At 34.1% G+C, this 27150-nt stretch overlaps 2 protein-coding genes, 1 long non-coding RNA gene and 1 other non-coding gene across 7 annotated transcripts; 2 read left to right on the top strand and 2 right to left on the bottom strand.

Annotated features, from left to right (window-relative positions):
- The first annotated feature begins 1722 nt into the window (after positions 1-1722).
- On the top strand, positions 1723-2493 carry LOC116119276 (LOB domain-containing protein 9-like). Its single transcript, XM_031405205.1, has 2 exons — positions 1723-2208; positions 2338-2493. Exons 1-2 carry the CDS (start codon positions 1723-1725, stop codon positions 2491-2493), a joined length of 642 nt encoding a protein of 213 aa, XP_031261065.1.
- Positions 2494-3248: 755 nt separating this feature from the next.
- TRNAV-CAC lies at positions 3249-3322 on the bottom strand. Its single transcript has one exon. It is a non-coding gene; the product is annotated as a tRNA-Val (tRNA).
- A 2752-nt stretch (positions 3323-6074) lies between these two features.
- Positions 6075-7930, top strand: LOC116119281. Of its 4 annotated transcripts, XR_004126366.1 has the most exons (4): positions 6075-6347; positions 6629-6682; positions 6769-6842; positions 7512-7929. It is a non-coding gene; the product is annotated as an uncharacterized LOC116119281 (long non-coding RNA). The 4 variants fall into 4 exon arrangements; XR_004126363.1 differs by having other exon boundaries at positions 6769-7930; XR_004126365.1 differs by having other exon boundaries at positions 6629-6842; positions 7512-7930.
- Positions 7931-17780: 9850 nt separating this feature from the next.
- On the bottom strand, positions 17781-18692 carry LOC116119275 (pathogen-associated molecular patterns-induced protein A70-like). Its single transcript, XM_031405204.1, has one exon. It carries the CDS (start codon positions 18690-18692, stop codon positions 17781-17783), a length of 912 nt encoding a protein of 303 aa, XP_031261064.1.
- Between the last annotated feature and the right edge of the window lie 8458 nt (positions 18693-27150).

Raw genomic sequence — 27150 nt, 5'->3', positions numbered from 1 at the left:
CGGATTTTACTAAAAGATTTTGACAGAATGTGGGTAATTGTCATTTTCAAGCTTTTTGGGCATCAAATTATCCTTACAGCAAACATTTTTAACGGTCGTTTATCTGCAAAATGGTCGAGTCTCGGGTTGACCGATTTAACCTGTTTAACCGGCGAGTCAAACTGGTGTATAGAAGTTTGAAATATAACAAAACACCCCTAAATATTGATAAGTCCCTACAGATTTGAAATCTTGTGAAAACACCCCAAACACCACCGCGGGTGTTGACAAACCAAGGCAAATGTCTATTTCTGGCAATGACAACACTCCCCATCACCACAAAAACACGCCCCTTATCCTCCTGACCAAAACTCATACCACCCCTCCCTCGATTGCCTTGCCAATTGGCTGTAACAGTCTATTTAGTTTTACGATTTTTGCTCGATTCGCTCACCAGAAATTACCTCCATCGCCACCATTGCAATCATTGACCCTTCCTTTTCAAAAGTCCCAACATCCCAGCCTTCAATTGTTCACCGATCACCGTCTCAATTTTTAAAGTTTTTGGTAAACAGAAAAATTGCTAACCCGATTCGGTGAAGGCCTAAGGTCCTAGTTGAACCAGTTCAATCGGTTGAGCCAGGCAAGGTTTTAAAACAATGGTTTCTGCCTATTAAATACCCCAAATTTAGCGTCCACATGTACGTGACAATCTCTAAAATGATGTTTAATGATTTTATCCGTTTTATAAGTGACAAAATAAAAGTATAGATGTGTGAGATTTACATTAATATGAGTTGATCTTTAATTTACTTCCGTATCATATATTAAATTAAAGCATCATATCAGTTAAAAACGAGTATCATTGACACACACAAAATATACCTAGCTACCCTAACCCTACACTGGATTAGGTTAATTTTTAAATAGCTAGCCTTTTTCCTGCTCCTTGAGTTGCCGGGAAAATTTCAGTGAGTTCTACCAACAAAAGCAAAATAAAAGAGTTGCGGTCTTGTCTTTTCAGGCAACCCCATATTTGAACAGAGTAAAAATGATTTTTTTTTTTTTTTTTTTTTTTTAATCGAAGATGTTCGGACTAGTTTACGGATACTTCAACTAATCTCTCAAGACTTTGAAACCGATCAGATTGATAAGAAAGGATTTGCAGTCTCTAGTCTCCCAACTTATCATTTCTTGTTTGCTTGTTTCTTTTTCGGGGTTACTATATGTCTTTTTTTTTTCATTATTATTTTTATACCTCTATCTGAAATCTCATGTTCCTTATAATTAATTTATTGTCTAAAATAAAATATTCATTCTCTATTTTGAAGTGAATCCATGTATGGGGCAAACCTCGGCCTCTTTGCTTTCAATTACAATTTAGGAAAATAAGTTTTTATAAACCTTAATATCACTGTCGACTCCGATGGTTGTCTCCCAATTCCATTATCTAGAAGTACATATTCACCATTAATGTTTAGCATAACTACTAATTAATTTCCTTGACAGTATTGAAATTTCATGTCATTTCTAGAAATGTATTTGGCATTGCCGTATTTCCACTTCAAATCTAGCACAAAATCTAATCTCATTAAAATTGAGATACCAAGAAATCTCGTTTAAAGAATCAAACATTAATTATGTGACTCGTTTAAGTTAACTATATATATAAAACCTCTTTTATCTCATTCTAATTCTATTTTCCTTTCTTTGGCTGAACTGAAGAATAGACGTTAATTAACTATGAACAGGGAGATTAACATTGGAGGAGTGAACCCTAATGCCTGTGCGGCCTGTAAACATCAGAGGAAGAAGTGCGATGGGAGCTGTGAATTGGCTCCTTATTTTCCGGCAAGCCGGTATGGAGAGTTTCAACATGCGCAGAAACTTTTCGGTATAAGCAACATTCAGAAAATCATTAATTCGGTTGAGCCAAATCAAAGACATGCAGCTGCCGAGTCAATTCTCATGGAGGGCAATATCAGGCATAATGATCCGGTGCATGGCTGTGTAGGTGTCGTCCGCAAACTTCAGTCTCAGATTGATTTATATCAGAGTCAACTTAATGCTCTTAATCAACAACTGAATTTCTTTCGTGAAAGAGAGAAACAAAAGCTGTTTGAACACTTTACAAAGTGTTCATCGTCATCGTCATTATTAACACCACAGCAGATTCAGAACGATTTTGATGCTTTCAATTTGCAGCCTCCAACCCCGCCTGCTCATCTTGTAATTAAACTGCATTCAATCTCAGATTACTTACTTTTCATTTTGCTTTTATCATATTTATATATAATTTCTTTTAATAAATTAACCTATCTGTTTCTAATTTTTTTTTGGTTGTTTCGTACAATTTAGCCAGCTAGTATCTACAATTACCAGTCAACTATGGAAGAAGGTGAAGATGTCAAACCTTTCGACCTGCAAGGCATTGATCTCACCATGGAGTACCCATATCAAAATGAGCAAGCTCTTACTGGTTTTGATGAACCTGGAAACCCTAAGTATTTCTAATTCATTATTTTTTTTCTGTAATTGATTTCCTCTACCTTAAGCTATAAAAATGCAATAACTCGTGTGCCTGTACATGATTACACATGCAGAGATAAAGGAAAGCAACCTCTCTGGAGGCAGATGAAGAATAAGGACGATTAATTAAAGAAGCCGATTCCACAAACAAATTGTAATCAAATTATAAAACTATAAGGAAGCTTCATGATCAGTGTCTCGTGCGTTTCAACATAATTTAGATGGATGCGCCAGCTTTGATATTATAGTTTTTATTAATAGCAATATAATTATGTTTTTTTTTTTTTTTTTTCTTTCTTGAATGATGCATGCAATAGCTTTAATTTATTTGTGTTTATAGCTGTGCAATTAGTGAGTTAAGGAATCCTCGTTATCTCAATGATATATGAGAAAAAACTTTTGTTTGATGTGTTTGGTTTTAATTTGTTAATAAATTTACAATCATGCTCATTCATTAAATTGTTTTTAAATATATAATTTGTAAGTTTAAATTAATTTGAAAGGATATAAGAGATTCGATTCAAGATCTTTCCTTTCTACACCTTTAAATTATAAATATTTCCAATTAAAGAGATCTGTATCCAAAATCAAGAACAGAAGTTATATTAATTTTAGTATTTCTTTTAGCAACATCACTAAATCTCTTGAAAATGCGAAAAAAAAAAAAAAAAAAATTGAGGCTCTAGAAACAGTTCATGTACTAAGCCCAGACGGGGGCCCAAAATTTAAACCTTAAAACATGTCTGAGCCCGGGTTCGAACCGGGGACCTCTAGTGTGTGAGACTAGCGTGATAACCAACTACACCACCCAGACGTCCGCTTAACTTCGTGGATTTTTTATATACGAATGTATGAAAGAGTATGGGTTACTAGACCTCACAAAAAAAGTTGATTATGGAGTTTCTGCATGAGGAAACCATGATAGCCAACCTAAGTGAAACCAATCAATACAACGATCAGTCGAAATTATGGTCAAGGTCCTCCTCTTATCCCACACACACTTACATCCATACATCTTCTAACATCATCTAAAAGGGTTAGTGAAAATTAAACACATCAAGAACATATATATTAAACATATCAAGAGCATAAATAAATGGCATATATGTGATCTTTAGCTACTCTTACCATTATCAGAATATTACAACACCCTTGATGTTGAGGGAAGGTTTAAAAGTATGAAGGAAACATGGAAGGAATATGTGCAAATAAAATATGCAAGGGAGAAATGTGAGAGATTTTTTTGGTAAGAGAACAATGTAAGATCAAGAGAAATATACAAGAGATTTTTTTTCTTCTCCAACGGGAAGGTAAGAGCCTTTGTTTATAGAGAAGTCTAATACATTACATTCAAGACACATTAAAGAGACATTTAATACATAGTTTGACATAATTGAAATTTTTTTTTTTTTTTTTTTTTTGACTTTTACATTTCATACGAAGATATTACACTGAGTTGACAAATTATCATTTAGTCCACGTCTATTTTACATATAACATAAAGGACACAAATATTTATTTTAAAACACGCAGAGCTTTAATCATCTGACAGGTTTGTAACATGCTATGAGTCTTTATCCTGGAAATCGAGATAGCCCATTGATTGAATCCAATCAGCATAGATTTGTCGAGAAGATATATTTGGATGAGTATCCGAATAAATGTCTAGAGATTGAGATGTCTGCTTTGCAGAGGTACTTGGTGCATGCATGTACTGTTGTCGCTTGGATTTATGAAGATAGTAATTACGAGACTGTTGAAGCTCTTCTTCCTGCACAGTATCTGGCTAAGAGTCTAGGTACCACCATTCTGGATAATCTGAAGTGGCATTTAATTGAGCAATGAAGGAATGTATGAATGTTTGTTTCGCTTGGAGTAATTTCTCAGTGTAGTCTAGAAGAAAGAGTTCCCACGGAGCATCATCGCGAAAAGATGACCATATCTCACTACAAGAAAAAATACTTTTTCCAACCAATTTTTTTGCAACTAGGCAAAAATAGTTGCAGATACCCCACATTTAATAACTAAATTCCAATTAGTCGGCCAAAGGGAATAAAATTCTAGGGCCCATTTATTCTCGCCTTTGGCGTATAAAATTAATATTTTGCGACTAATTTGATTTGTTGTCCAAATATCACATCAGCGACTAATTTATCTGGTTGTCAATTCTTGCGCGAACACAATTGGCAACTACAACAAGGGATTCTGCAACTAAAATTATGGTTACAGAAAACAATTATTTGCAACTATTGAATAGTTGCTATATTATATGCAAATATTTATTAATTAATTTGTAACTATTTTTATTAGTTACAAAATAGTACAATTACTGAAATATCCAAGCTTCTGACAATAATTACAAAGGGCCTGTGGTATAATTGGCAACTAATTATTTTGTGCATATTACAAATAGTTGCAAAAACTCATATATAGCAACTAAAAATGTATCTAGTAGCTAAAAGTTGATGAATTTTTTTGGCTCCAACTTTCCCGGTAAAATGAAAAAATATTATTTTAATTTGTGACTAAAATTATTGTTGCGTAACTAATTAGTTAGTTGCAAATTATCTTCTTTTGGCAATTAAGATTTTAGTTGTCAAATGTATGGTGAATTTTGAGATCCCCATGTTCCCGCTTGAAATAAATTGAAATTTTGGATACATTATTTTAGCATCTAAAGTTGTAGTTGTTAATAGGATTTTTTTTTGCAACCAAAATATTGGCCACTAAATATTGTTTATTAAAAATAATATATACTACCAGTAACCAAAATCAATTTTATTGTTTGATTCCACTTTTGCCCCCTACATTACCCCATTGAAGGTAACTTTTTTTTATTTTTTTTTTATTTTTATGTCAAAGCTCATTCTTTTACTGATGGTATTTCAATTTTATTGTTTGATTTTCAATTCATTTCTTCACAACATTTGTTTTAATTTGTTTAAGCATGTGTTGTTAGTGACATTCTTAAATGGGTGGCTTTAACTTCGTAATGGATGCTTTAAATTCGTTTATTATTACTAATAAACAAATAGTGTTTGATTACTGATAGATTCTCTGCCTCTTTCAAGGCTTGTTCTTGTATGTTCTCTTCTTCTTTGTCAGTTAATTTATTTTCCTACACTATAACAAAAATGGCTAACGGTAACACTAGACAGTACCATTTTTCCTTAAAGTGTTACTGTAGACTATCTATGATAACACTTGATGTTAAAATGTTACGATAACAATTTTTATATGTAAGACTTTAACTTTTTGTAACACATTTTATATCAATGATAACTCTTTTTTACAAAATATTACTTTTAAAATGTTACAATAGACCTGATAATATAGTAACTTTTTTATAATGTTACCATATAATAAAAATATAGTAATATTTTATAAGTGATACCATAAACCCAACTATTTACTCGGAAACAAAATATTATTTCCCACCAACATGAAATAAGATTGATTTTGTGTCATTTTTATTGTTTAGGGGTCAAATTGACATTATTTGGGGTTTACTTTGTCATTTTCATTAAGGAAAAACCGGGTCAAAAATGTTGGAAAGGTAAAAACCCAAAACTTATTCGCTAACTCATCTCATTCTCTTCTTTGTTCGTCCTCTTCTCACTGACGGCGCAGACTTCTTCATTCTTGAACTTGAATCTTCGTTCTTCGATCTCTTTAGTCTTTTCTTCAATCCTCTTTCATCTTCGACCGATTGATCATCGTGGACCTTTGTTGTTTGACTTCGAGCCTCTTTGAATCTTTCATCTTCGACCAATAGATCATCGTCAACATTCGTTCATCTTCCAATCGTCGATCATCTTTGATTTCAGCGACTGTAACTAGTAAGTTTTTGTAGAGTACATAATTTCCCATTCACGTGTTCATTATTTTTCAAAATAACCTAAATACTCTGTCTTTGTGGGTGATTTTAAGAATTAAAATCAGTTTGCTACTTGGTTGAAACTTGAAATTGATAAAGCCAACGACTTCCTTCAGAACATTTTCATTTTAATAATGAGTTCAAGAGAAAAAAAATACTATGCCTAACTTTTTGTTATACATATTAAGATCAGGAATTTTTACATGTTACTAGTTTTTAACTAATTTGTCTCTCATTGAACAGAGGTTGTATGGTTTTGTCATATGCTTATCATAAGGTTTATTTTGTACACTACTGGTGAGTACTTCGTTTAAATTATCACAATTTTTTTGTGGCTTTTATTGTTATTACTCTTTTCACTGGTATCTTTCTTCATATCCCAGTCAATGCTTATTTTCCTTAATCCAATCAAGTTCGGGATTACATTCACATTTGGGAATTTACTTTCACTTGGGAGGTTTGTATTTTATTTTTTTATATGTTGGGGTGTGGTAATTTATTTAATATTTAGAAATATAGCTCAGCATTATTGTTGTTTGTTGGATTTTTAGCTTATATTCTCCATGGTGGTTTAACGAACTGAATATTGAAGTCTCGTATGTGTAGGTGTGAATGTGTAAGTTTATGGTCATTAGGAGTAGAGTATATACAGAAGTGCGTGAGATTTTTATACTTTTTTCATAGTTTACATTGTAGATGGTTGTTCAAAATCTTTTGATTTTGTCATTGATGAAGTGGTCAATTCCCACTGTACTCTAGGTGTTTTGCTTTGTTTTATTTTTTAAGCCTGGGGTTTTGGAGGTAGGGATGTTAGGATCTAGTGATAGTTATATTATTTGGTTGAGATATCACCCAACCATCTCCACTTTGCGTCTTCAAAAATATTTATAATTAGATGAAGGAAAAAGGAAAACAAAAGGATATCTTGATTTCTGCATCATTGCAGTTTAAATTTCTCCATGATCTCCTTAGTGAATGTTGGAACTGAGCATCATATTGCTGCTACCTTATTGTGGCTTGGGTTGATTAAAAAACATTTGGTAGTTTGAAATTTTAATATATGCATTTTTCTTTGGAAGCAATAACCTTAGGTGATGCATTTAATGCGATCTTTCTTTGATTGCAGGTTCATAACAAACTATAGACACTTATAGCAATCATTTTAGAGTTTGGTGCACTAATTTGGTATGTTGAACGACTTACATACTCTTCCATTATGAATATATCTTCTATTTAATCTCACTCACACCACATTGGAGTTTGAACCTTCAAGGATTAAAATGATCGTCTTCAAGCAAGAGAGCTATATGTAAGTTGATCATCTTTCAATTATCGATATAAAATCTCTTTTGATATATGTTATGTGTTGTGATCAGGAGTAGTGAAAAGGAGTAGCTTTTCTTGCATACGTATACTATGGTGAGATGGTGCACATGGGGTGGACATTTTTTTGTTAGTTATGCACATGTGATAGTGCATTTTGGATTTTTATTGCTCATCATGCATAAAAATCCATGTATGGACTATATATATAAATATATATATGTATGAAAATATGACATTTGATGTTTGTGATCAGATTTTTATATTGTGTTAATTATTTTGTTGATGTTGAATGTATAAACTAGGTCAATACGAAATGCTCTAAAAAAAAAACACATTCTTGCAACTAGTTTTTTAGTAGCAAAAAGTAATTTAGCATAATTGCATTCTGCAGAAGGTCAATTCGAAATGCTCTAAAAAAAACACATTCTGCAACAAATGTTTTAGTAGCAAAAAGTAATTTAGCATAATTGCTTCCACATTTAGCGTCTAAAGTGATTAAAATTAACCATCAAATTTTGGTCACCAAAAGATACATTCGGCCACTAATAAAATAGTCGTGAAAACCTATTGGATTCCACATTCAACGTCTAAAATAACTATAATTAACTACTAAATTTTGGTCACCAAAAGATACATTCGGCCACTAATAAAATAGTCGTCAAAATCGTTTGGATTCTACATTCAGCGTCTAAAAGTATTACAATTAGCCACTAAATTTTGGTCATCAAAAGATACATTTGTTGACTAATAAAATAGTTGCAAAAACTTTTTAAGAAATTACCCTTACACCTTTGGTGTCTAATTTTTATGGGATTCGCAACAAATTATTAGACACTAAAACGTACATTTTGCAACTAATTGATTAGTCGTTATATAATTTTACCAAATTACCCTTGAACTTTTAGCGTCTAAGTTAGGGGACTATTTTGACCAGCATTTAGCGACTATTTTGCTAGTCGCAAAAAAAAAAATTTCCGCGTCTAAACAAAAATTTAGACGCGTTATGAATCTGCGACAACGATACTGCAACTAAGGAGCGACTACCAAAATTAGACGCGAAAAATGGCTTAGCGTCTAAATGTGACTTTCCATGTCTAATTTTGCTAGACGCAGAATGCCAGTTTTCTTATAGTGTCTCATTGGGAATTGTCTGATTTTTCTCAAAAATGATTTTTTGAATTGACCTAATCTCAACAAGATGGTCAAACATATTATGGACGAGATCATATGGATAAGATCAATGAAATGTGACTTGATGTTGTAAAAAATATAGGTCATCGGATCTGATGGAATGATGTCTGTGGAAAAGTATGATAGACCATGCCATTTTGGTGGACATAGGACCTCTGTATCGGGCAAGTTGACAGGGAAACATAGATTTCCATTGTTCTAGGGATTTGAACCATTTGAGAAAAGTCATCACAGAGTGTAACTTAGAGGTTGAGGATGATTGGTATTGGGAAATTATTTTCAACTTATGATAGAGCGGGAATTTAATTGCAATGCGATACTGGTGTAACATATACCAAAAGAACCATAATAATTATTTTGGAATATGATATCTAGACCCGAAGGTAAACAAAAGATTTTTGAAAAGGGATAATCTAGATGGACATGTAACATATCATACACGGATTGTCCACATTTTTCAATGCATTGAATCTGATAAGAAAACATGAGGGTAACGACATTTTCATCAATGGTACGAGTCCGAACAAGGTCATCAAATTCAGGAGGTGCGTCTGGAATATAGTTTGGTAAAGAAGAGGATGAATAGCTACTGGACTGGGTTAATGATTGGAACATGAAACAGGGAAGTGGTTTAGACCTAGGGTTCATGAAACTGACTTGTTTAGTTTTAGGTCTGTATAAATAATCTGCAATGTCGTTGGTGTGATCTTTGATGTGCTAGACGATGAAGGAATATTTGCTGAACCATTCTGCCAATTGAAGTAATTGTTGATGCGGAACATTTTTCTTGTTGAATTGGAGCATTTGATCAAAAGACTTCATATCTGTTTCAACAAAGAAGTGATGTCCAACAAGATGGAATTCAAACCTTTCAATGACATTTTTTACTGCTAATACTTCCTTGAAAGTAGAATGATAATGTTGTTGATGTGGTTTGAATTGTCCACTCTGGTATCCACACAAATGTTGTACTTTGTCATCATCTTGTTCAAAAAGCACTACACCCCAATGAGTGTCACTAGCATCCATCTAAAGAATTCGTTTCCTAGAAGAGGAAATCTTCAAGGGCTGTGTATGGAAGGATTTGCGTTTAAGACTCTTGACTACATTGGTTTGCTTTTCAGACCAAGAAAGAGGATTCTTCTTAAGCATCTGGGAAAGTGGAGAAGTGAATTGAGAAATGTTGGGAATGAAACTGCACATATAATTGGCAATTCCCAAAAATTGTTGTATTTCTTTCTTGGTTGTAAGAGCATCTGGGAATTTCTGCAACTCATTAGCAATATGAGGCTAGAGGTCATACTTGCCATCATCAATAACCATACCAAGAAAATCAATCTTTGTCTGCCCTATCTGAATTTTTTTCTCAGAGAACATAATACCATAAGAGTGTATGATATCAGCAAATTCACGAAGAAGACGTACATGAGATTCTTCATCTTTTGATAAGAGAAGAATATCATCGATATAAATGAGACATGTATGGAGAAGGGGAGCAAAAGTCTTCATCATGGCTTTCTAAAACAGGGAATGGGCGACCTTAAGACCAAAATGCATAACCATCCATTGATAATGTTGGTTGGGAATGTAGAAAGCAGTCTTATGATGATCATTAAGATGAATTCCAAGTTGCCAGAATCCAGCTTTAAGATCAAATTTGGAAAACATCTTTGCATTATAGAGATTTGCAAAGAGAACTTGTCTGCAAGATAGAGGAAACTTATCATCACGGAGAAAGAAATTCAATGGCTGATAATTGATAACAAGTCTGAGTTTTCCTCTGGCTTGTTCAGCACGTTTATTGACATAAAAGGCTTCGCATGCCCATTGGGAATCCATGGGTTGAATCAATCCATGAGATAAAAGCTGAGTACATTCTTGTTGAGCTAAGTTGAGATGTTTTGGTGACATGCCAGAATGACTGGCTTTAGTGGGATTGATATCTTCGCTCTTGATGAATGGAAGATGGATGAAGAAATCAGAATTCTTCCATAATGGATGAGTGCATTTAGTGAGAAAATCTGCACAAGAGTGGGAAATAAGCTGGGCTGTGATCTGCTCAATCGGATTGCCTTCAATCTGGAATAAGTTAGGATAAGTGGTCCAGGATTAAAAAAACATCTTGTACCGAATACCATCAGGGAGGACTTTAAGTTTATTAAGTTTGTAATAAACATCTAAACCTAGAACCATATCTTTGCCAGATAAATCAGAACCAAGAACTTTGTGAAAAGTAAAACATTTGGAAAAAAATTGGATTTTACAGGGTTTACTGATCAGATGAGTAGTGAAAGTGTCACTATTAGCAGTGTAGAATACTTCTTGATGAGGTTTCCACTAAGAGGATTTGAGGATTTTAAGGTTAATAATAGTACGAGTAGCACCAATATCAAAAAATGTTATGACTAAAATGGGATTGCAATATTTAGTAGGGAAGATCTAAACCTTTATTGTGAGTACGTGACATGAGAAGGCTAATGATGGAAGGGATTGTGGTATTTGTTGAATATGGTAGAAATAGCGACAATCATCTGAATCCGAGAACTCAGTATCAGTGGCTGCAAACTGAAAAACAGTGTCTAAAGTAGGTTCTTCATCCATTGAAAACCAGCTCTTGACATTATCATCAGAAAAATCTATATCAGTGAGCTGAGAAAGCTGCTGCATCATTTTAGCTAACTGTTTGGGCTTGTTTGGATAATTTTTAGCAAAATGGCCAGGGCAGTTGACAAGTAACACCGATTAGATCGTTTTCCTCGGCGTTTCTTTTTTCAAAGGAACTTGCAATACTTGAAACGTCAGAAGTTGCACCTGGTGGGAGCATTAGGTAGAGAAAACAATTTGCGTCTGGAATGAAAATTTTTCTTGGTAGGACAAGAACATGAGCGATTTGATTTGCATTTGATCCGTAATTCTGGTCTCTGACAAACCTTTGTCAGTTGCTTAGAACGCTTCAGATAATCATCAAAAAAATTGCTTTTGAGAACAGAGCTTTTCCAGAGCAAGAATGACAAACTGATAAATTTCTCCAAGAGAAGTAGAACCAAATTGTTTACTTTGAGACTGCATAACCTTGGTGGTTTCATGACTTAGGGATTCAGGAAAAGAAGCTAAAAAGGCTTGCTTCATGTTAGGATCCTCCATACCCCTAAGTATATGATATTGTTTTACCATCTATTTATAATGTCGATCAAAATCTTTCTTTTTTAGAGAATAGCATCGCATCTTAAAATATTCTTCTCTGACCTGGTCCTCATAAAGGTGAGGTAATCCACAAAATACATCATAGAGGAGATACAGAGCTTAATTAATATCTGGCATTTGAATGAACAAATTTTGTCTGTACTCCTGAAGACTGATCCACTAATCATGGAGAATTCCACCAAATTTAGCTATAAACTGTGTAAGTATCGTAGAGACCTAGGCATTAGATTTAAGCATCTCAGCTTGTAACCAAGCTTAAAACTCATACATCCTATTTCTCCATTTGTGTGGAGGAAGATCATCAATAGTAAAAGTGTGAAGCTTGGCTGAAGTTGTATAAGAGTCACGCTCAGCCGTAGTATGACGGGATTGGCAATACATAGGCTGAGAGTTTGGAATGGAATCATCACCTTCAGGCATCTCATCATCAACTTCAGAGACAACAGGCGATCTTGAAGATTCAGGTTGATGGGTCATCAATTGGAGATAAACATTATGATGTTGATCAAAAGTATCATTTTCAGAATCAAAGCCACTATCAAATGATTCACTAGTAGAAGGCATATCAGCCTTTGATTCTGTTTGGAAGGAAGATAGAGAATCTTGAGAGATACCCGAAGCTGCGAGACGTTGCCTTTCTGTTATATCTCTCAAAAAAGAACTCATAAAATTGGAAGAGACTGAATTTTTTTAAGAGACAGGATTAGCAGAAATTTGGCGATCTTTCATCATCATCATTTGCATTGGAGCCATATCTTTAGATAAAGGATGAAGAGATTTAGGAGATGGAGGATCTGAATGACTGGAAGAGAAAGAGTCAGGTATGTCATCAGATGGTTTCCGGACTGAGTCATGTGTTTTAGCAAAATGCTTTTCTAGCTTCTTTTGTTCCCTTTTCATCATGTTCTTTGCGAAGTCTGGCATATAATTGCTTAGTGTTGCCAAAAGCCTGAACAGCATCAGAAGGCATGTGAGGCGAGACCAAAGGTTGACTAATCTTTGAGAAAGGTGAAAATGAGGGTTGTGACAATGCTAATGAAGAATCAAAAGGATTTGGCACCAAAGACATTTCAGGAAAAGTCTGTGGTTGTCTGAGTTTTTGTTTAAGATATTCCTGTTGAAGTGATGTCATTTGAGTTTTAAGCGACTTCGTTTCTGCTTCAATTTGGAGAAATTGAGTTAAGTAGCCATGAGAAGTACTGATGATGTGCATTAATTCCTGATGGAGCTAATCAATCTGTTTTTGTAAACAAGAAATCAACATAGTGTGGTTTTGAGACTGAAAGTCCACCTTATGAGTTACCAGATCCAATTTTTGTTCTATTCTGGTAATGGTTTTATTTTGGGCTAAAGCATTTTTAATCTGCCAATTAAGAACTGCTTCAGCTTGAGAGAGTTTTGGCATAGAGCCATCAGGCTGTATGACTTTAGAAGGGACCACTTTTGGTTGCGGGGTCGCAGTTTCCTTAAGAGAAGGAAAGTCTGTGTCATGAAATTTTTTCTTGTCTTTTAGGGGTCAGGAGATTGAATCATCATCATGGATTGGACAGGAGGAGTATGAACAAGGGGTGAATGGGTTGTTTTCTTTTCTTTTGCAATCCACCGGAGAGCCTGCTGATAACATGGTAAAGGCTTTTTAAAGTAAGGTGATTTAGTAGGTTTGTATAGTTTTAAAGGTGATTTGGGTTTAGGTTTTGGAGGAATGTCCCATGAAGGTTTAATGGATAGTGATTCTTTCCAGCCTGGTAGAGAATATTTGACATAATAGTCAAATTTACTAGATGGTTGACCAAGAAGGCTAACTTCAGGATCATCGTCTTCAAATCTAGAGTGAAAATCCTTTTGATTACATTGAGCTGTCTTTTTTTTTTTTGTCTAGAATGGTTTCATCTAGAACGATAATGCTCGTCTATTTCCCAAATAGGATCATCAAGGCAGTCCGAGCATTGAGAGTCAAGATCAAATGGAGTATGACCAGTGACTGGATCAAACTGATGATAGATAGGAGCACCAGATTGTTGAAATGAATGAATATAAATTTCAGGTTCTCGTACTACTGTAGCTGGTGAGACTGGAGTGATCATGAATTAAGTTTGTCAAAAACTCAAAGGTGGAGCACTGGGAGTTGCTGGAGACTTGAATCTGATAGTTGTTGTTCCGTCACTATTATCATGCATGGTAGATTTTGTAGAAACCACTGGAGTTTCTTTTTTATTAAGAGACTCATAACTCGTCACCCAAGAGTTTGCTAACAATTTAATCAAATCATCTCTAAAAATCTGCCTGGGAATATTGATGCAGTGAGGAGTATTCTGAGAATCAACAGTAAAGGGTAGCGCATCAGTAGTTGTAGGAATAGCGAGATCAAGAGCATAGTCTTGGATTCGTTAGACCATCTAGTAATGCAAAGTAGTTGCAATACTTCTTGGATTTAAATATGCACCAATTATCTGTAATTGAACTTTAGAGTTTTGGAGCAATGAACATCAGAGAGAGACATATTGAAATTAGGAAACAGTGTCATAATGACTGTTCCAGCATTCAAAGTTGTATGTGTCGTTCCTATGCAAGCATGTTGATATTAGACAAATCTGGTGTCTAACAAAGCGATTTACACAAGGACTAGGAGTCATTTTCTGTCATGGTAAGATAGAGCAAGCCTGATAGCACCAGAGTGTACATGAGAGTATCCTTCACGGATCCATTGGGCAATGGATTCTTGAGGGATTTCCAAAGTACCATATTGTTCCTGAGTTGTGGCTGGAATTTGACACTTATCAAAAGTACTAGTCTAGACATACTCTTTGACTGGCTTTCTGGAAGGTCTAACAAGAGTTTTAAAGGTTTTAGACAAAGAAGAAGAAGAAGACTTGGAAAAGGTTGTATAAGGATTTACAATGGGAGGGATAGTATCTTGGATTTTTTGAGATATTTCATACAAACTATCTACTTTAGAAGAAGATCTCGATAAACTAGTATTTATTGGAGCAGTAAACGTAGATAAAGCTGAAGAGGATTTCATATGCGTTAGTTCAATCTCTTAGATGTGTGATACAACCTCAAATGGTAAGAATAGCTCAAGACCCATAATAAATTAAAAACATAAAACATAACACATAATCAAGACTTAAAGGAGTCAATATCCGAGGGGAGGTAGTCCTCTGCACACACAGAAATTGGAACCAATAAGTTACTTAAAGAAACCAATATCCGAGAGAAGGTAGTCCTCTGCCTTTTGGTATCAGAGCAAGCACACTTATTGATTCCAATTTCTGTGTGTGCGGAGGACTACCTCCCCTCGGATATTGGCTTCTTTAAGTAACTTAATGAAATATAAAAGAGCACATAATTTTTCAAAGTATTTATACTCCCCCGGATTAGATTATCATTTAATAACATTTATCCATGGAAGAAGTATCAAAAACCACCTTATAGGAGGGTATACAATACTTTTCAAATATCGTGAATCCATTTTGAGATTTCACTATGTCTAGGGGGGGTGGAAAATAATAACCACTTCAGATTTTTTGATTAAGAATACAAGTATGTTATATATGTGAACTAATGAGTAGCATAGTATAGATTTCACTATCTCTAACGGTAAAAGCATGTCATATAATTTTATGTTACTGTGTATCTAAAGTTAGCTGCTTCCTGATTGAGTTGAGGAGAGAGCTGAGAGGTACTTACTGGTTCAACATTCAACAATGACATGCTTTTACCTTTCCAAATAAAGCCCTAAAAATTCACTTTTTAAGTGCTTTTGGTAAAAAAAAAAAAAAAAAAAGGTCAAAAGAATGCACGTGTTTAATGAAATAACTTTATGTCTTTTAGCATAAGACAGTTTAGCCAGTTTATTTGTTCAGTATGATAATGGTATATTTGAGGTAAGGTAATTACAGGTTGTCTCATAACTGATCATATGTTGTGTGTGTAACATAATAACATTGATTTGATTAAAGTAGAGAATTGATTTAAAAATTAACCAAAATTCTAGATGAATTGATCAGCAATCATGTTTGAACGTCTAGAATAAATGTGAACAGATATAATAATCCAATCTTATCTAACAAACACGACATGATAATTACTATTTAATCTACTTTAAACATTGGCCTAAAAGTCACAAAAAAGCATCATTATAATTTAGAGATTTAAGGGCGAAGAGTGAAGAAGCAAGAATTTCGTTGCCGTAAACAAGGGCCTTATCCTTGGATGGTGATAGAGACCAAAGACCACCAAATGTCTATCAGCCACGCAATTTTTAAGAGATAATGGCCCTACACTTTGCATTGCACGTAAAATTGAATAATTTTTGTATTGAAATTGTCGCAGCTGAGGCCAATAGCAAGTATAGGTGAATTCATAGAGACTAGAGAGCATCTTGTTAATGGTAGGGACATTTCACATGCATTTCCTTTATACTTACGGCCCTAACAGAATGATTAAATTTGGTGACAGCATTACCTCGTACATTGATCGTAATTAGATTAATATAATGTGGTCTGTATAAGTTTTGGTTTAGTTGACAAATTAACCAAACATCACATCAAAATAATTACAACAAATTTAAAAATCCAAATACAGCCCGTTAGTAGCCGACGTTTCTGAGATACCGACTTTTGGTGGTTGCGTAATCCCAAATTCACACCACATGGTGGAAGTAGCCATACAAAATCAGCCAAGAGTCCTGAAGCATGTGGGATGATGCGAACATTATCAACTGAATTAGAAATTGGTAGCAGTAATGTTATACTATAACTACTTGTTCATTTGAATGAGAATCGAAACAAGTGTTTAAGTGTTACTTTTACCTTTCAGTTTCAATTTACATTTCTGTGTAAACACCAGCTGCCTACCACCCACATCCACATGGCAAACAAAAGTAAACTTTAATACTCATTTACCACCAATCCCAACTATAACTCATAAATTTTAATACAAATCACCGTTAATAGTAACTTCAATTTTCATCCAGAAATATGTTTTAGATTCAGAAATATATATATATATATATATTACCTAAAGTATATTAAAATTCAATTATCATCCAGAAATTAAAAATGAAAAAAAAAAAATTTTTTTAATTAAATTAATAACGGTTAAAGGATTATTCATTTTTCTTCAGCACTATATCAACGAGACTCTTTTTTATTTATTAAATTAATAATAAAATATTGAGAAAAATACTAAATACTGCATCCTTGTAGCACTACTAGTCTACTAGTTTACTATTACATGAAAAAAGAGAAACGAAATGACAGAAAGGCCCATCCCCGATCCACTAAATTAAAAAAAACAAAGGCTATTTGGGTCATACAATTCATGCACAACTCTAACGAGTAGTCCAGTACTACCTCTCTGCTTGCCGTCACCGCTGTCACATCCGCACTGTTCCTCTATGTTCGTGACACTGGTTACCGTCATTCGCCATTGATAAATGCTAAACCGCTACACCAGAAGCCACCACGAATTTCCTGAAACACCCCTCCATTTGTCTTCATGCTTGTGCTAAACAGGCTAAAAAGTCAAGACTAGCTACGAGAGTACAATAATTAGCCTGAACGGTGAACAGTGAACACATCAAACCAATAAACACATCTTTACATGAACTTTGAAGAAAAGTCAAAAACAAAAGGTGAATTTTACTTTTTTTTTTTTTTTAAAGAACTTCTCAGTTTCCCTTGAGCATTTCTTTGTAACGCAAGAGAGAATCAAGTCTCTGTAACTTCAGTTGGCGCCTGAAATTGTTGATAAAGTCATCGGCTTTTGCATCAACGCCCTGGTCATCGTCGCCAATCGTCTCCATTCTGTCAAGCCTCGCCGTTTGTGGCCTCCTTTGCTCCAACGTCTCCGTCTCATCATTCTCCGTTTCTACCTTCATTAACTTCTCGCTCACCGACTTCTTCAAGTTCTTCTCCTGTACACTCCTCTGCTTGGACTTTTTCGTCTCCGATTTACTCCTCTTCGGCTTATAATCCGGGTCCGATGGCACCTCGGTTTCGGAGTTGTGAATAACCTTGGTTTCTGTTTCTGGATATGATTGTTGGGATCCGTAAACAGAGGGAAACTTGATAGACTTGACTCGTTCCAAGAGAGATGGAGCTCGGGTGATCCCGGGCGGGTTCGGGTCGACCAGGTACGTGTCATTTAGAGGCTCAGTGGGTTGAACGAAGGGTGGTTGTTCTTCTTCTGGGTTAGGTAACTTGTAGGAGAAAAGGTTGGACTTGACCCGTTCAAGCAGGGAGGGAGCTCGGGCGAGCTGGGGCGGGTTCGGGTCTACTGGGTATGAGTTATATAGATGCTCAGACGTGGGTTGAACAAAGGATGGCTGTTCTTCTTCCGGGTTAGGGAACTTATAGAGAGAGAAGTTGATGGACTTAACTCTTTCAATTAGGGAGGGAGCTCGGGCGAGTGGGGGTGAGTCGTAGGGACCGAGTTGGTGCTGCTGATTACTTTGCGGTTTCCTGAAAGAATTGAAACGAGAGATGACCGCAATGGTTCCGATGACGAGATTGACGAAGAGAAAGAGAGTGGGAGGTGTGAACCAGCTGGTTATGGAAGTTAAAAGTGATGGGTCCGTCATGGTTTGGTTTGTGAGTTGCAGACAAAGGCAGAGAGCTAATTTGAGTAAGTGAATGTGTAGCTTTTTGAAGAAGAAGAAGGAGAAGAGTGCGTTGAATGGTAGAGCGTGGAGGGAGATGCAGATATAGCTATATATATATATATATATATATACACTGCTTATGGTGATTTGCCTCTTGCGTGGTAGTATATCATTATTAATTTTGAATTTTTTTTCCCTAATTTAAGAAAACGACTTTTTCGTTTTGGGTCACAGTCAAGTAGGCTATACCTATAGTTATACAAATAAATAATATTTATAAATAAGTTTTTTTTTGGTTTTTGTTGCTTTGATATTTTGTTTGGACTGGATCTGTTTCCAGATTTCATCTCTTTTTTTAACCCTCCCTTGACATGCAAATAAATATAAATTTCAGTGACAAATATATGTCTGCATGTTTGGCTTAGTATTTTTATCCATATTCTGGATCCTATTCTCTAATAATGTTTGGCACATTATTCCAGAAATATTACCCTATTTTTTTAATTACTTTTAGAACCCATAAGGTATTAATTTCACTAAATACCCCTTAAAAATGTTTAAAAATTAACAAAAACACCCCATCAACCAACTTGTCAGATTCCCTCAACCACCGTCGGTGATAGCCGGAATCTGTACAACGGCCTAACTTCGACCGAAATGGTCGGAAGTTCACCGATGTGGCATTTTCCGACCAGATCCACCACGGATCTGGCCGTCGTTGACGGTCAACGACGGCCAAATCTTGGCCGCCGTTGACCGAAAAAGACGGCCACATCTGGCCATCGTTGACGGCCAAGATGGCCGTCGTTTGGCCTTTTTCGGCCATCGACGGCCATAACATACCGTAGATCTGGTCGGAAAAGGCCATAACGACGTGTTACGGCACAGATCCGACCGGTCTGTGCCGAAACGAAATTTCCGGCCAGATTCGACGGTGGTGGCCGGAATCTGGCACTGCAGGTGGGGGGTGTTTTTGTCATTTTATATGTTAGGGTCTTTAATTAAATTAGTAAACCTAAGGGCTTTTTTATAAATTTTTAAAATTTACCTCGTAATACTCCCCTATCCAATAACCCAATACTATCCCCAAAATCCTATTCAAAATACTAAACCAAACGCACCCTGTAATATTTTGTACTGTATTGAAGGTAAAGTTTATAAGTCAAAAGAACGTTTGGATCATATAATGTTTTGTTATCAGAGATATTATATTAACAGAATAAAAAATGGTTTGGAAGATTATTGGGAATGTTTAGAAAATGTGTTTGATTGGTTCGAATAAATTAATGAATAATATGTTTAGTTAAGGGGATAAATTGGTAGGTATGTTATATATATTACTAAATTGTTTTCCATTTTAAATATTAATATAATAGTATTTTTTATTATTATTTTTTAATAATTTTTTTAATCCTCTACTTTTCAGATTTAGCAAAAACACTATAGAAACGAAAAACATTTTAAACTTAACAAAAACACTTCTATCCACCCCAAGCCATTGCCGGCAGCCAGCCACCATGGTCGGCGGCCGCCAACAGTGCCACAGATCTGGCCGTGACGCCAACAATGCCATAGATCTGGCTATGGCCATTTCATGGCCACAAATTTGGTCATGAAATGGTTAGGTCTTAAACTATGAAACGACCATAAATCTAGTCGTGAAACAGCTAGATCTTATGATCTATGGTCAAAAAAGGCTTCACCGGCCATATACGGTCGGTCGTACGCCATTATGGCGACTTTTGGCAACCTTCAATGGCGGTCCACGATTGCTGGATATGGTGACTAGTTCTGTGTACAATGACATTTTTGTAAATAATGACAATAACAAGGGCAATGTTGTTTGAAAAAATTAAAAAGTGAGTACAAAAGAGTCTACCCGAGTGAATTGGATGTTTTGTAAATCTTAACAAATATAAAGTTAATTTGGACTAAATTTTCAACTATCCCCCCCACCGGAAAAAAAAAAAAAAAAGAAGTACGAAGATTCCTAACTATTTACCCCCAAATGTCACTGTTTGTCATAAAATATTACGAAAATAATTTTTTACAAACCAATCAAATATCATTATTTGCTCGATTTTGAAAAGTATTATCCTAGTTATCTAATATTAATCCTATCCGAACAGCCCATATTATTAAAATTTATTCTCTATTATGTTATTAATAACTGGAAGATTCATGCGCTTGTCCTAGCAATCGAGTAATGATTAAATAATAAGTAAAAGACCTTCAAAAAGATTTTCAAATCAAATGTAGAGTACATTTTAAAGAAACATATAGAAAGGAGACTTATTTTTCACATGGAAGACCACATGGAGATTAGGGTTTGGAAGTTTAAATTATTAAATATGCATTAAAAATATATATTATTGATGTTGATGCTATGAGAAGAGATAGGAAATAAAAAGTGACAGATGTGTTGTAAATTGACGTTAAGATTTCTTCTGATTTGGATGATAAACTTGAAAGAAGTTTGACACTTGACGTTCAGCCGTATGGATAGATAACTTAGTTGACAGTATTATAAATATTCTGGTTCACATGTATCGGTCAATGTTACGTTTAATTGTTTATAAATGTTTTGAGATATAACCTGTCTTATCTTATTTTATTTTATAGTATGTGTGAACAAATCGTTTACATCCGTCAAAATAATACCAATTTTCAACTTTTGTCGTTTCAACAAAGAATAAAAATTAATATATAGATTAGCGTATAGTAATCGCACACGTGCTCTTTTGTTTGAAGAAGAAAGGGAGAACGACTTATACATACCCAACGTTTGTCGAAACGATAGTTGGTACCTAAAAAGTTTTAAAACGACAAATAGGTACCTTCCGTCATGTTCTGTTAGTGATTTTCATTAGATAATAGTGAAAAGACTCAAATGCCCTTGAAAGTTTAATTTTTAGTTTTTTATAAATTTAAAAATTTTTAAAAAACCCCCTAGGTTTGCTAATTTGACTAAATACCCCAATATATAAAAATTTTATAAAATAACAAATACACCCCCGCCACCCACAGTACCAGATTCCGGCCACCACCGCCGGAATCTGGCCGAAAAATTGTGTTACAACACAGACCCATCGGATCTGTGTCGTAACACACCGATCTGGCTGGAAAATGCCAGATCTACGTCTGGCCTTTTCCGGCCTCGACGGCCAGATCCTCCACGGATCTGGTTGGAAAATTCCAGATCGACGTGTCGTTTCATAACCTTTTAGTCTTTTCACTATTATCAAATGAAAATCACTAACAGAACATGACGGAAGGTACCTATTTATCGTTTCAAAACTTTTTAGGTACCAACTATCGTTTCGACAAACCTTAGGTATGCATAAGTCATTCGGCCAAGAAGAAATTATATTTATACTACTTGCAGACAAGTCAAAACTTTCTTTGTGTTTGGCCGTTAAACTTTGATAGAGACGATACAGACGCACAAAAATGCAGTCCGTTGGAGCGGTAAAATTTTATCTGTAGTATATTTATTCACTGTTTGATGAAAACTATTTATTTTAATTATTTATAAATATCATTTATGATTTTCGAAAAGCTTGGATACATGTTAAATTAAATTTATGTCACGACGTATATGAAATATTAAGCCATAAAAATTAGGGCTGTGCAAAACCGGGTACCCGCTCCGAATTTGGCCAAAAACCGGGTACCCGAAAATTCGGGTACCTCCAAAAATATACCCGCTAACCGAACCGGTTTTAAACTATCCGGTTTTGCGGGTACCCGAAAATTCGGGTAAAAAACCGGGTAACCGATTTTGGTACCCAAATTTTTTATATTGCTTGGTTACAAAATTTTTAAAAAGATTTCAAATATTAATTAACCAAAAAGAAAAAGGTTTTAACATGTACAAAAATGATTGAATTTTAACAATTTAATTAGTCTCAAAGAGAGAATGAGAGAATCTCAAAAAGCCGTAAATTAGCTTAGATAAGTTTTTTTATTTATGACTTTAATAAGCTTTTCTTACTAATAAATAAACTCTTAGATAAGTTGTCTCATTGTCAACAACTCAACTTGATAATTTCGGCTTCAATATATAATTAATTTATGAGAAAATACATATTTACATGGGGTTTATGAATTATGATTGATGTCAAAATCTGTGACTTGCCCCACAACTGTATCATTAGTTAAATATATTCCAAAGGATATAGAAATGTACAACTTAGTATCAAATATGTAATTAATTTATGAGAAAATACCACATCTAATCATATAATTCAAAGGATATAGAAATGTAAAACTTAAATCTATTCATGTAGTATCATAGTTGCCAGAACATCAAATTAAATTTTAATTTTAATTTAAAGCTAAAATTTCTGGACACTTTTGTGTATGAACAAAGGAGAAAAAGAAAAGAAAACACTACAGTATAGATATTTTGTTCAGCTTTGTATGCTGAAATCTTTCCATCCAATTTGTTTCTAAGTTTTCAGGATAACTTCAGATACTTCCAAGTTAATAACATAACACAAGTTAAAAGAAATTACATTAAGTTAAAAAAACAAACTACTGTAAATATAAATAACACAGATAACAATAACAAACATAATTTACTCTCTCTCTAACTTTAAGTTCTAAATAGTTGCAGAACTTATTAGTTGCAGGTCGGCTTGGTGGTGGCTACTGGTGGTAGTCGGTGTCTCGGTGATAGATCCTGACAAGAAATGTAGCTACAAACTTGGTTAGAAACTGGTTAGAAACTTGTAGAATTATAAAGAGAAAAAATGCAGAATTTTACCTGGTTAGAAAATAGAAACTTGTAGGTCGACGGCAGCTTCAAGTAGGAGACTCTGCTGGTGGCACTTGGCAGCGACAGTCGGTGACCGGATTAGTGAAAGAAACGGCATATGGTAGTCTGGTGGGAAGCAAAGCTGCAGGACGATTGACGATGAGTGCTGGAATGGAAGAGAGTGAAGAGACGAATTGAGTCAACTGACGAGTGATGATTGACGAAGAGTGGAAGATTGAGACAGTGAGAGTGTGAGACTGGAACTCTGAAAGTTTACACAGTAAAGAGGGGGATTGGAGACTGGAGAGTGACGGCTTCAGCTTGGGTTTTAGTTTTAGTTTAGGGCATTTGAAATTTTAGATTTGGCATTTGGGGATTTTTTTTGCACAGACGAGTCACGAGTTTTGTTAATCTGTTTTTTTTTTTTTTTTTAAATAAAAAAACGGTTACCGGGTACCCGGTTTTTAAAAACTAAAAACCGATACCCGAACCGAAAATTGGGTATCTTCTAAAAACTACCCAAAACCGACCCGAATTTCGGGTACTAACCGAACCGAACCCGAATTTTCGGGTACCGAAAATTCGGGTTCGGTTCGGTTCGGTTACCATGTTCGGGTTCGGTTATCGGTTTTTTTTGCACAGCCCTAATAAAAATTTCAAAATAAATTGAATATATGTTGTGTCTTTCTTTTAGATTAAAAAGCCATCAAATCGTATTTGCCACCTTTTCATTAGTCACTATCTTTTACTGTGCATATATTCATATCTTAAAAGAAAAATAAATTTCTTATTTGTTTAACAGTTGTTTTAAATTTTAGAAAACAACATGGAATAGATTCATATAAAAGATGAAGAGATAATATTTTTGACATATCAATAGCATTGGAAAAGCACAAATTTTTTTTTTTTTCTCAAATAATCAGTCATTGGTACTGTTGAGTATAGGATAAAAGAAGATTAACAAGATGATCTGAGACAAAAGAGTAAAGGAAGATCTAACATAATTTTTTAAATTCGAGTCTCCATGACCTCTAACAGAAATAATCACTGAAACTTTTATCTAATTAATAGTTTTAAGGTCTCGAGAAATCAACTAAGATGTATAAAATTGTTCCAAACAGTTAAAACACCTCCATCCATAGAAAAAAAAAAAAAATGTGGCCGATAATAAATTATAGGAGAGGACTATCTTCCACCTCAACATGGCATTATTGTTCGAAAGAAACAAACTTTTTAGCTTTTTATGGAATTCCGCATGCTATACATGAATTGTTTTCATTAAAAAACTTCTCAAATGATTCACCTTCAATCACTTTATGCAATAATAAAGTTCACCCGACTCATAAGATTTCTATTGATTAGTATTTGTTTATTATAATTTTTAATAATAGTAATAATATTTGAAAAAAAAAAAAAAGCTACGTGTATTATGGTTTGTGGATTTATGGAACATTGAAAGGGTATTAAATGATCATGGTCCCAGTCCGTCCTCGTCTCTGATGACACACCTCTAACTTATAATTATCCCAAAATAATCCAACGACTATATAAATGGTCCCAACTTTGTAATTGACTAATATGAATCGTCCATTTAAATCACTTAAATTGTATTTGAACGGTGGGCTTTTATTTCTTACGTCACCTAGATTGCGTCACCTAGTTGAATTATCACCAACTTAACTTACATGGAGACGATAATTGTACTGAACTATTGATTAATTAATTTTTTAAACAAGAATGAGATGAGTGGATAAAGATGAAACAATACTTATATTTAATTTTTATTATGTTTTATAAAATATTATTAGGTAGACGGTTCAACTCAACTACCATTACCATTATTACATTAGAGGATTCAATTAAGAAGAATAACACAGGGAAGATGATTAAGCAATTCAAAGGTAATTTGAATTTGAGTCAACATTAGACTAATCCCATGTGAGTGGGTTGAAAAAATTAACTGTATAATTATTTGAATGAGGAAGAGTGTATTATTGCATTCAATGAACTAAATATTTTCATATGAAATATTTAAATAAAATCAATAAATTATTTTTACTTAAAACATTATATCAATAAGATTTAGATATTACAAATTTTTTTTTATTTTTTTTAATGAAATATCAACACAGTATATAAATATATGAGAGCTTTGAATACCTTCAATTACGGGTCAATATTAAATAGGTGGTAAGAAAAAAGAAAGTAAGCATGGAGTCAAGCAAGAGATGATTACATCCTAAGAAATAAATTAAAGTTGATTTAAATGTAAACCCAAGATGGACTAATCAAAATGGATGTAAAATGATGGGTCTAAGATCTCTAATTGGAAATTGGTCAGAAGTTACCAACCCAAGTTTAAAAGATTGAAAATAATTATGTAAATAAATTATATACTTTTTCAAATTAAAATATCCTGATGAACACCCTTTTCAATGGATTAATGAAATAAAGTTGGTGAAAACAAGAAAAAAATATGACAAGCAACAGGTGGTCGACAGGATCTCGGACACTCACAATCGTTTCTCACGTGTTCATTAGTTTTGCCTTTCAGTCACTATTAATATTGAATGAGAATGAGGACCAGGGGAGGAAGGATGGGCAAAATAGGGACTTATCAATGAACACATCTTTATATTGACACACTGTCCATAGACTTGGATAGGCCTAGGTATGGCCTAATATTTAGTGAATATGTGATAATGTGAACGTAATCAATTCACATTAAATTATTCATTAATTTAGTGTCCAAGTCACCATTAATATTGGTACATATGTGGGATGTGGCAGATGGGATTGGTTTGGGCTTCCATTAATTCTCCCATGTGAACTAGACTTTCATTTCCTAATTAATAAAATTTTTTTGTAGGCTTATTGACGTTCAAAAAAATATGAACGGAGATAGAAAGAGCTTTATAATACTTAATTAAGGTATTTTGGTGATGTTTTAGTGTTCAAAGATGATAACTCTATTTTATATTGTTTCTTATAAAATTTCCCACTATAAAAGAGTTACAATGAAAATTGAGGTCAATGTAATTAATTTATTATTTTTTAACCATTATGTCACACATAAGACCTTAAGTTTTGATTAACATCTAAAAATACAAAACATTTAACAAGTCCGACGCCCACCCCGTCACCACCACCCACCAACCATCACTAGTAATGAAAAACAAAACTAGCTGCCATGCTGTAATGAAGGACATGGCCTTGAGGTCAGACACTTGGGGTTGATGTGTCAGTGTCACCCAGAGCAGTATATTATTTAAAGTGTATTTGGTTGAAAGAATATTAGATTACTGGAAAATTAAATTACCTTGAAGATTATTAGGAATATTTAGGAAAATATATTTTGTTAGTTTGAATAAATTGGTTGGTATATTATATTAATATGTTCGGTTAGGAGAAATAAATTGGTAGATATGTTATTTAAATAACTAAATTGCTCTTTTTTTTAATATTAATATAATATTATTTTTATTATTAATTTTTGAATTTTTGAATTTTTTTTTAACCCTCAACATTTTAGATATAGCTAAAACACTCGCGCTTATATATATTTTAATTTATAACAAAATCACCCTCATTACCCCAAGCCACTACCCGCCACTAGGGGTGTTTGGTTTTAGGTACCCTGCATTTTTTGAAGAAACCGGAATCGATGGTTCCTTGAAA

Source organism: Pistacia vera, unplaced genomic scaffold (assembly GCF_008641045.1).
Source record: "Pistacia vera cultivar Batoury unplaced genomic scaffold, PisVer_v2 Contig88, whole genome shotgun sequence".
Classification (NCBI taxonomy): Eukaryota; Viridiplantae; Streptophyta; class Magnoliopsida; order Sapindales; family Anacardiaceae; genus Pistacia; species Pistacia vera.
The sequence above is the reverse complement of the archived record's forward strand: the minus strand, read 5'-3'. Positions and strand labels throughout refer to the sequence as shown.

Coding starts and splice junctions, on each gene's coding strand:
- LOC116119276 (XM_031405205.1), top strand. CDS start 1,723: ATGAACAGGGAGATTAACATTGGAGGAGTGAACCCTAATGCCTGTGCG. Junction 2,209..2,337: donor CAACCCCGCCTGCTCATCTT/GTAATTAAACTG, acceptor CGTACAATTTAG/CCAGCTAGTATCTACAATTA.
- LOC116119275 (XM_031405204.1), bottom strand. CDS start 18,692: ATGACGGACCCATCACTTTTAACTTCCATAACCAGCTGGTTCACACCT.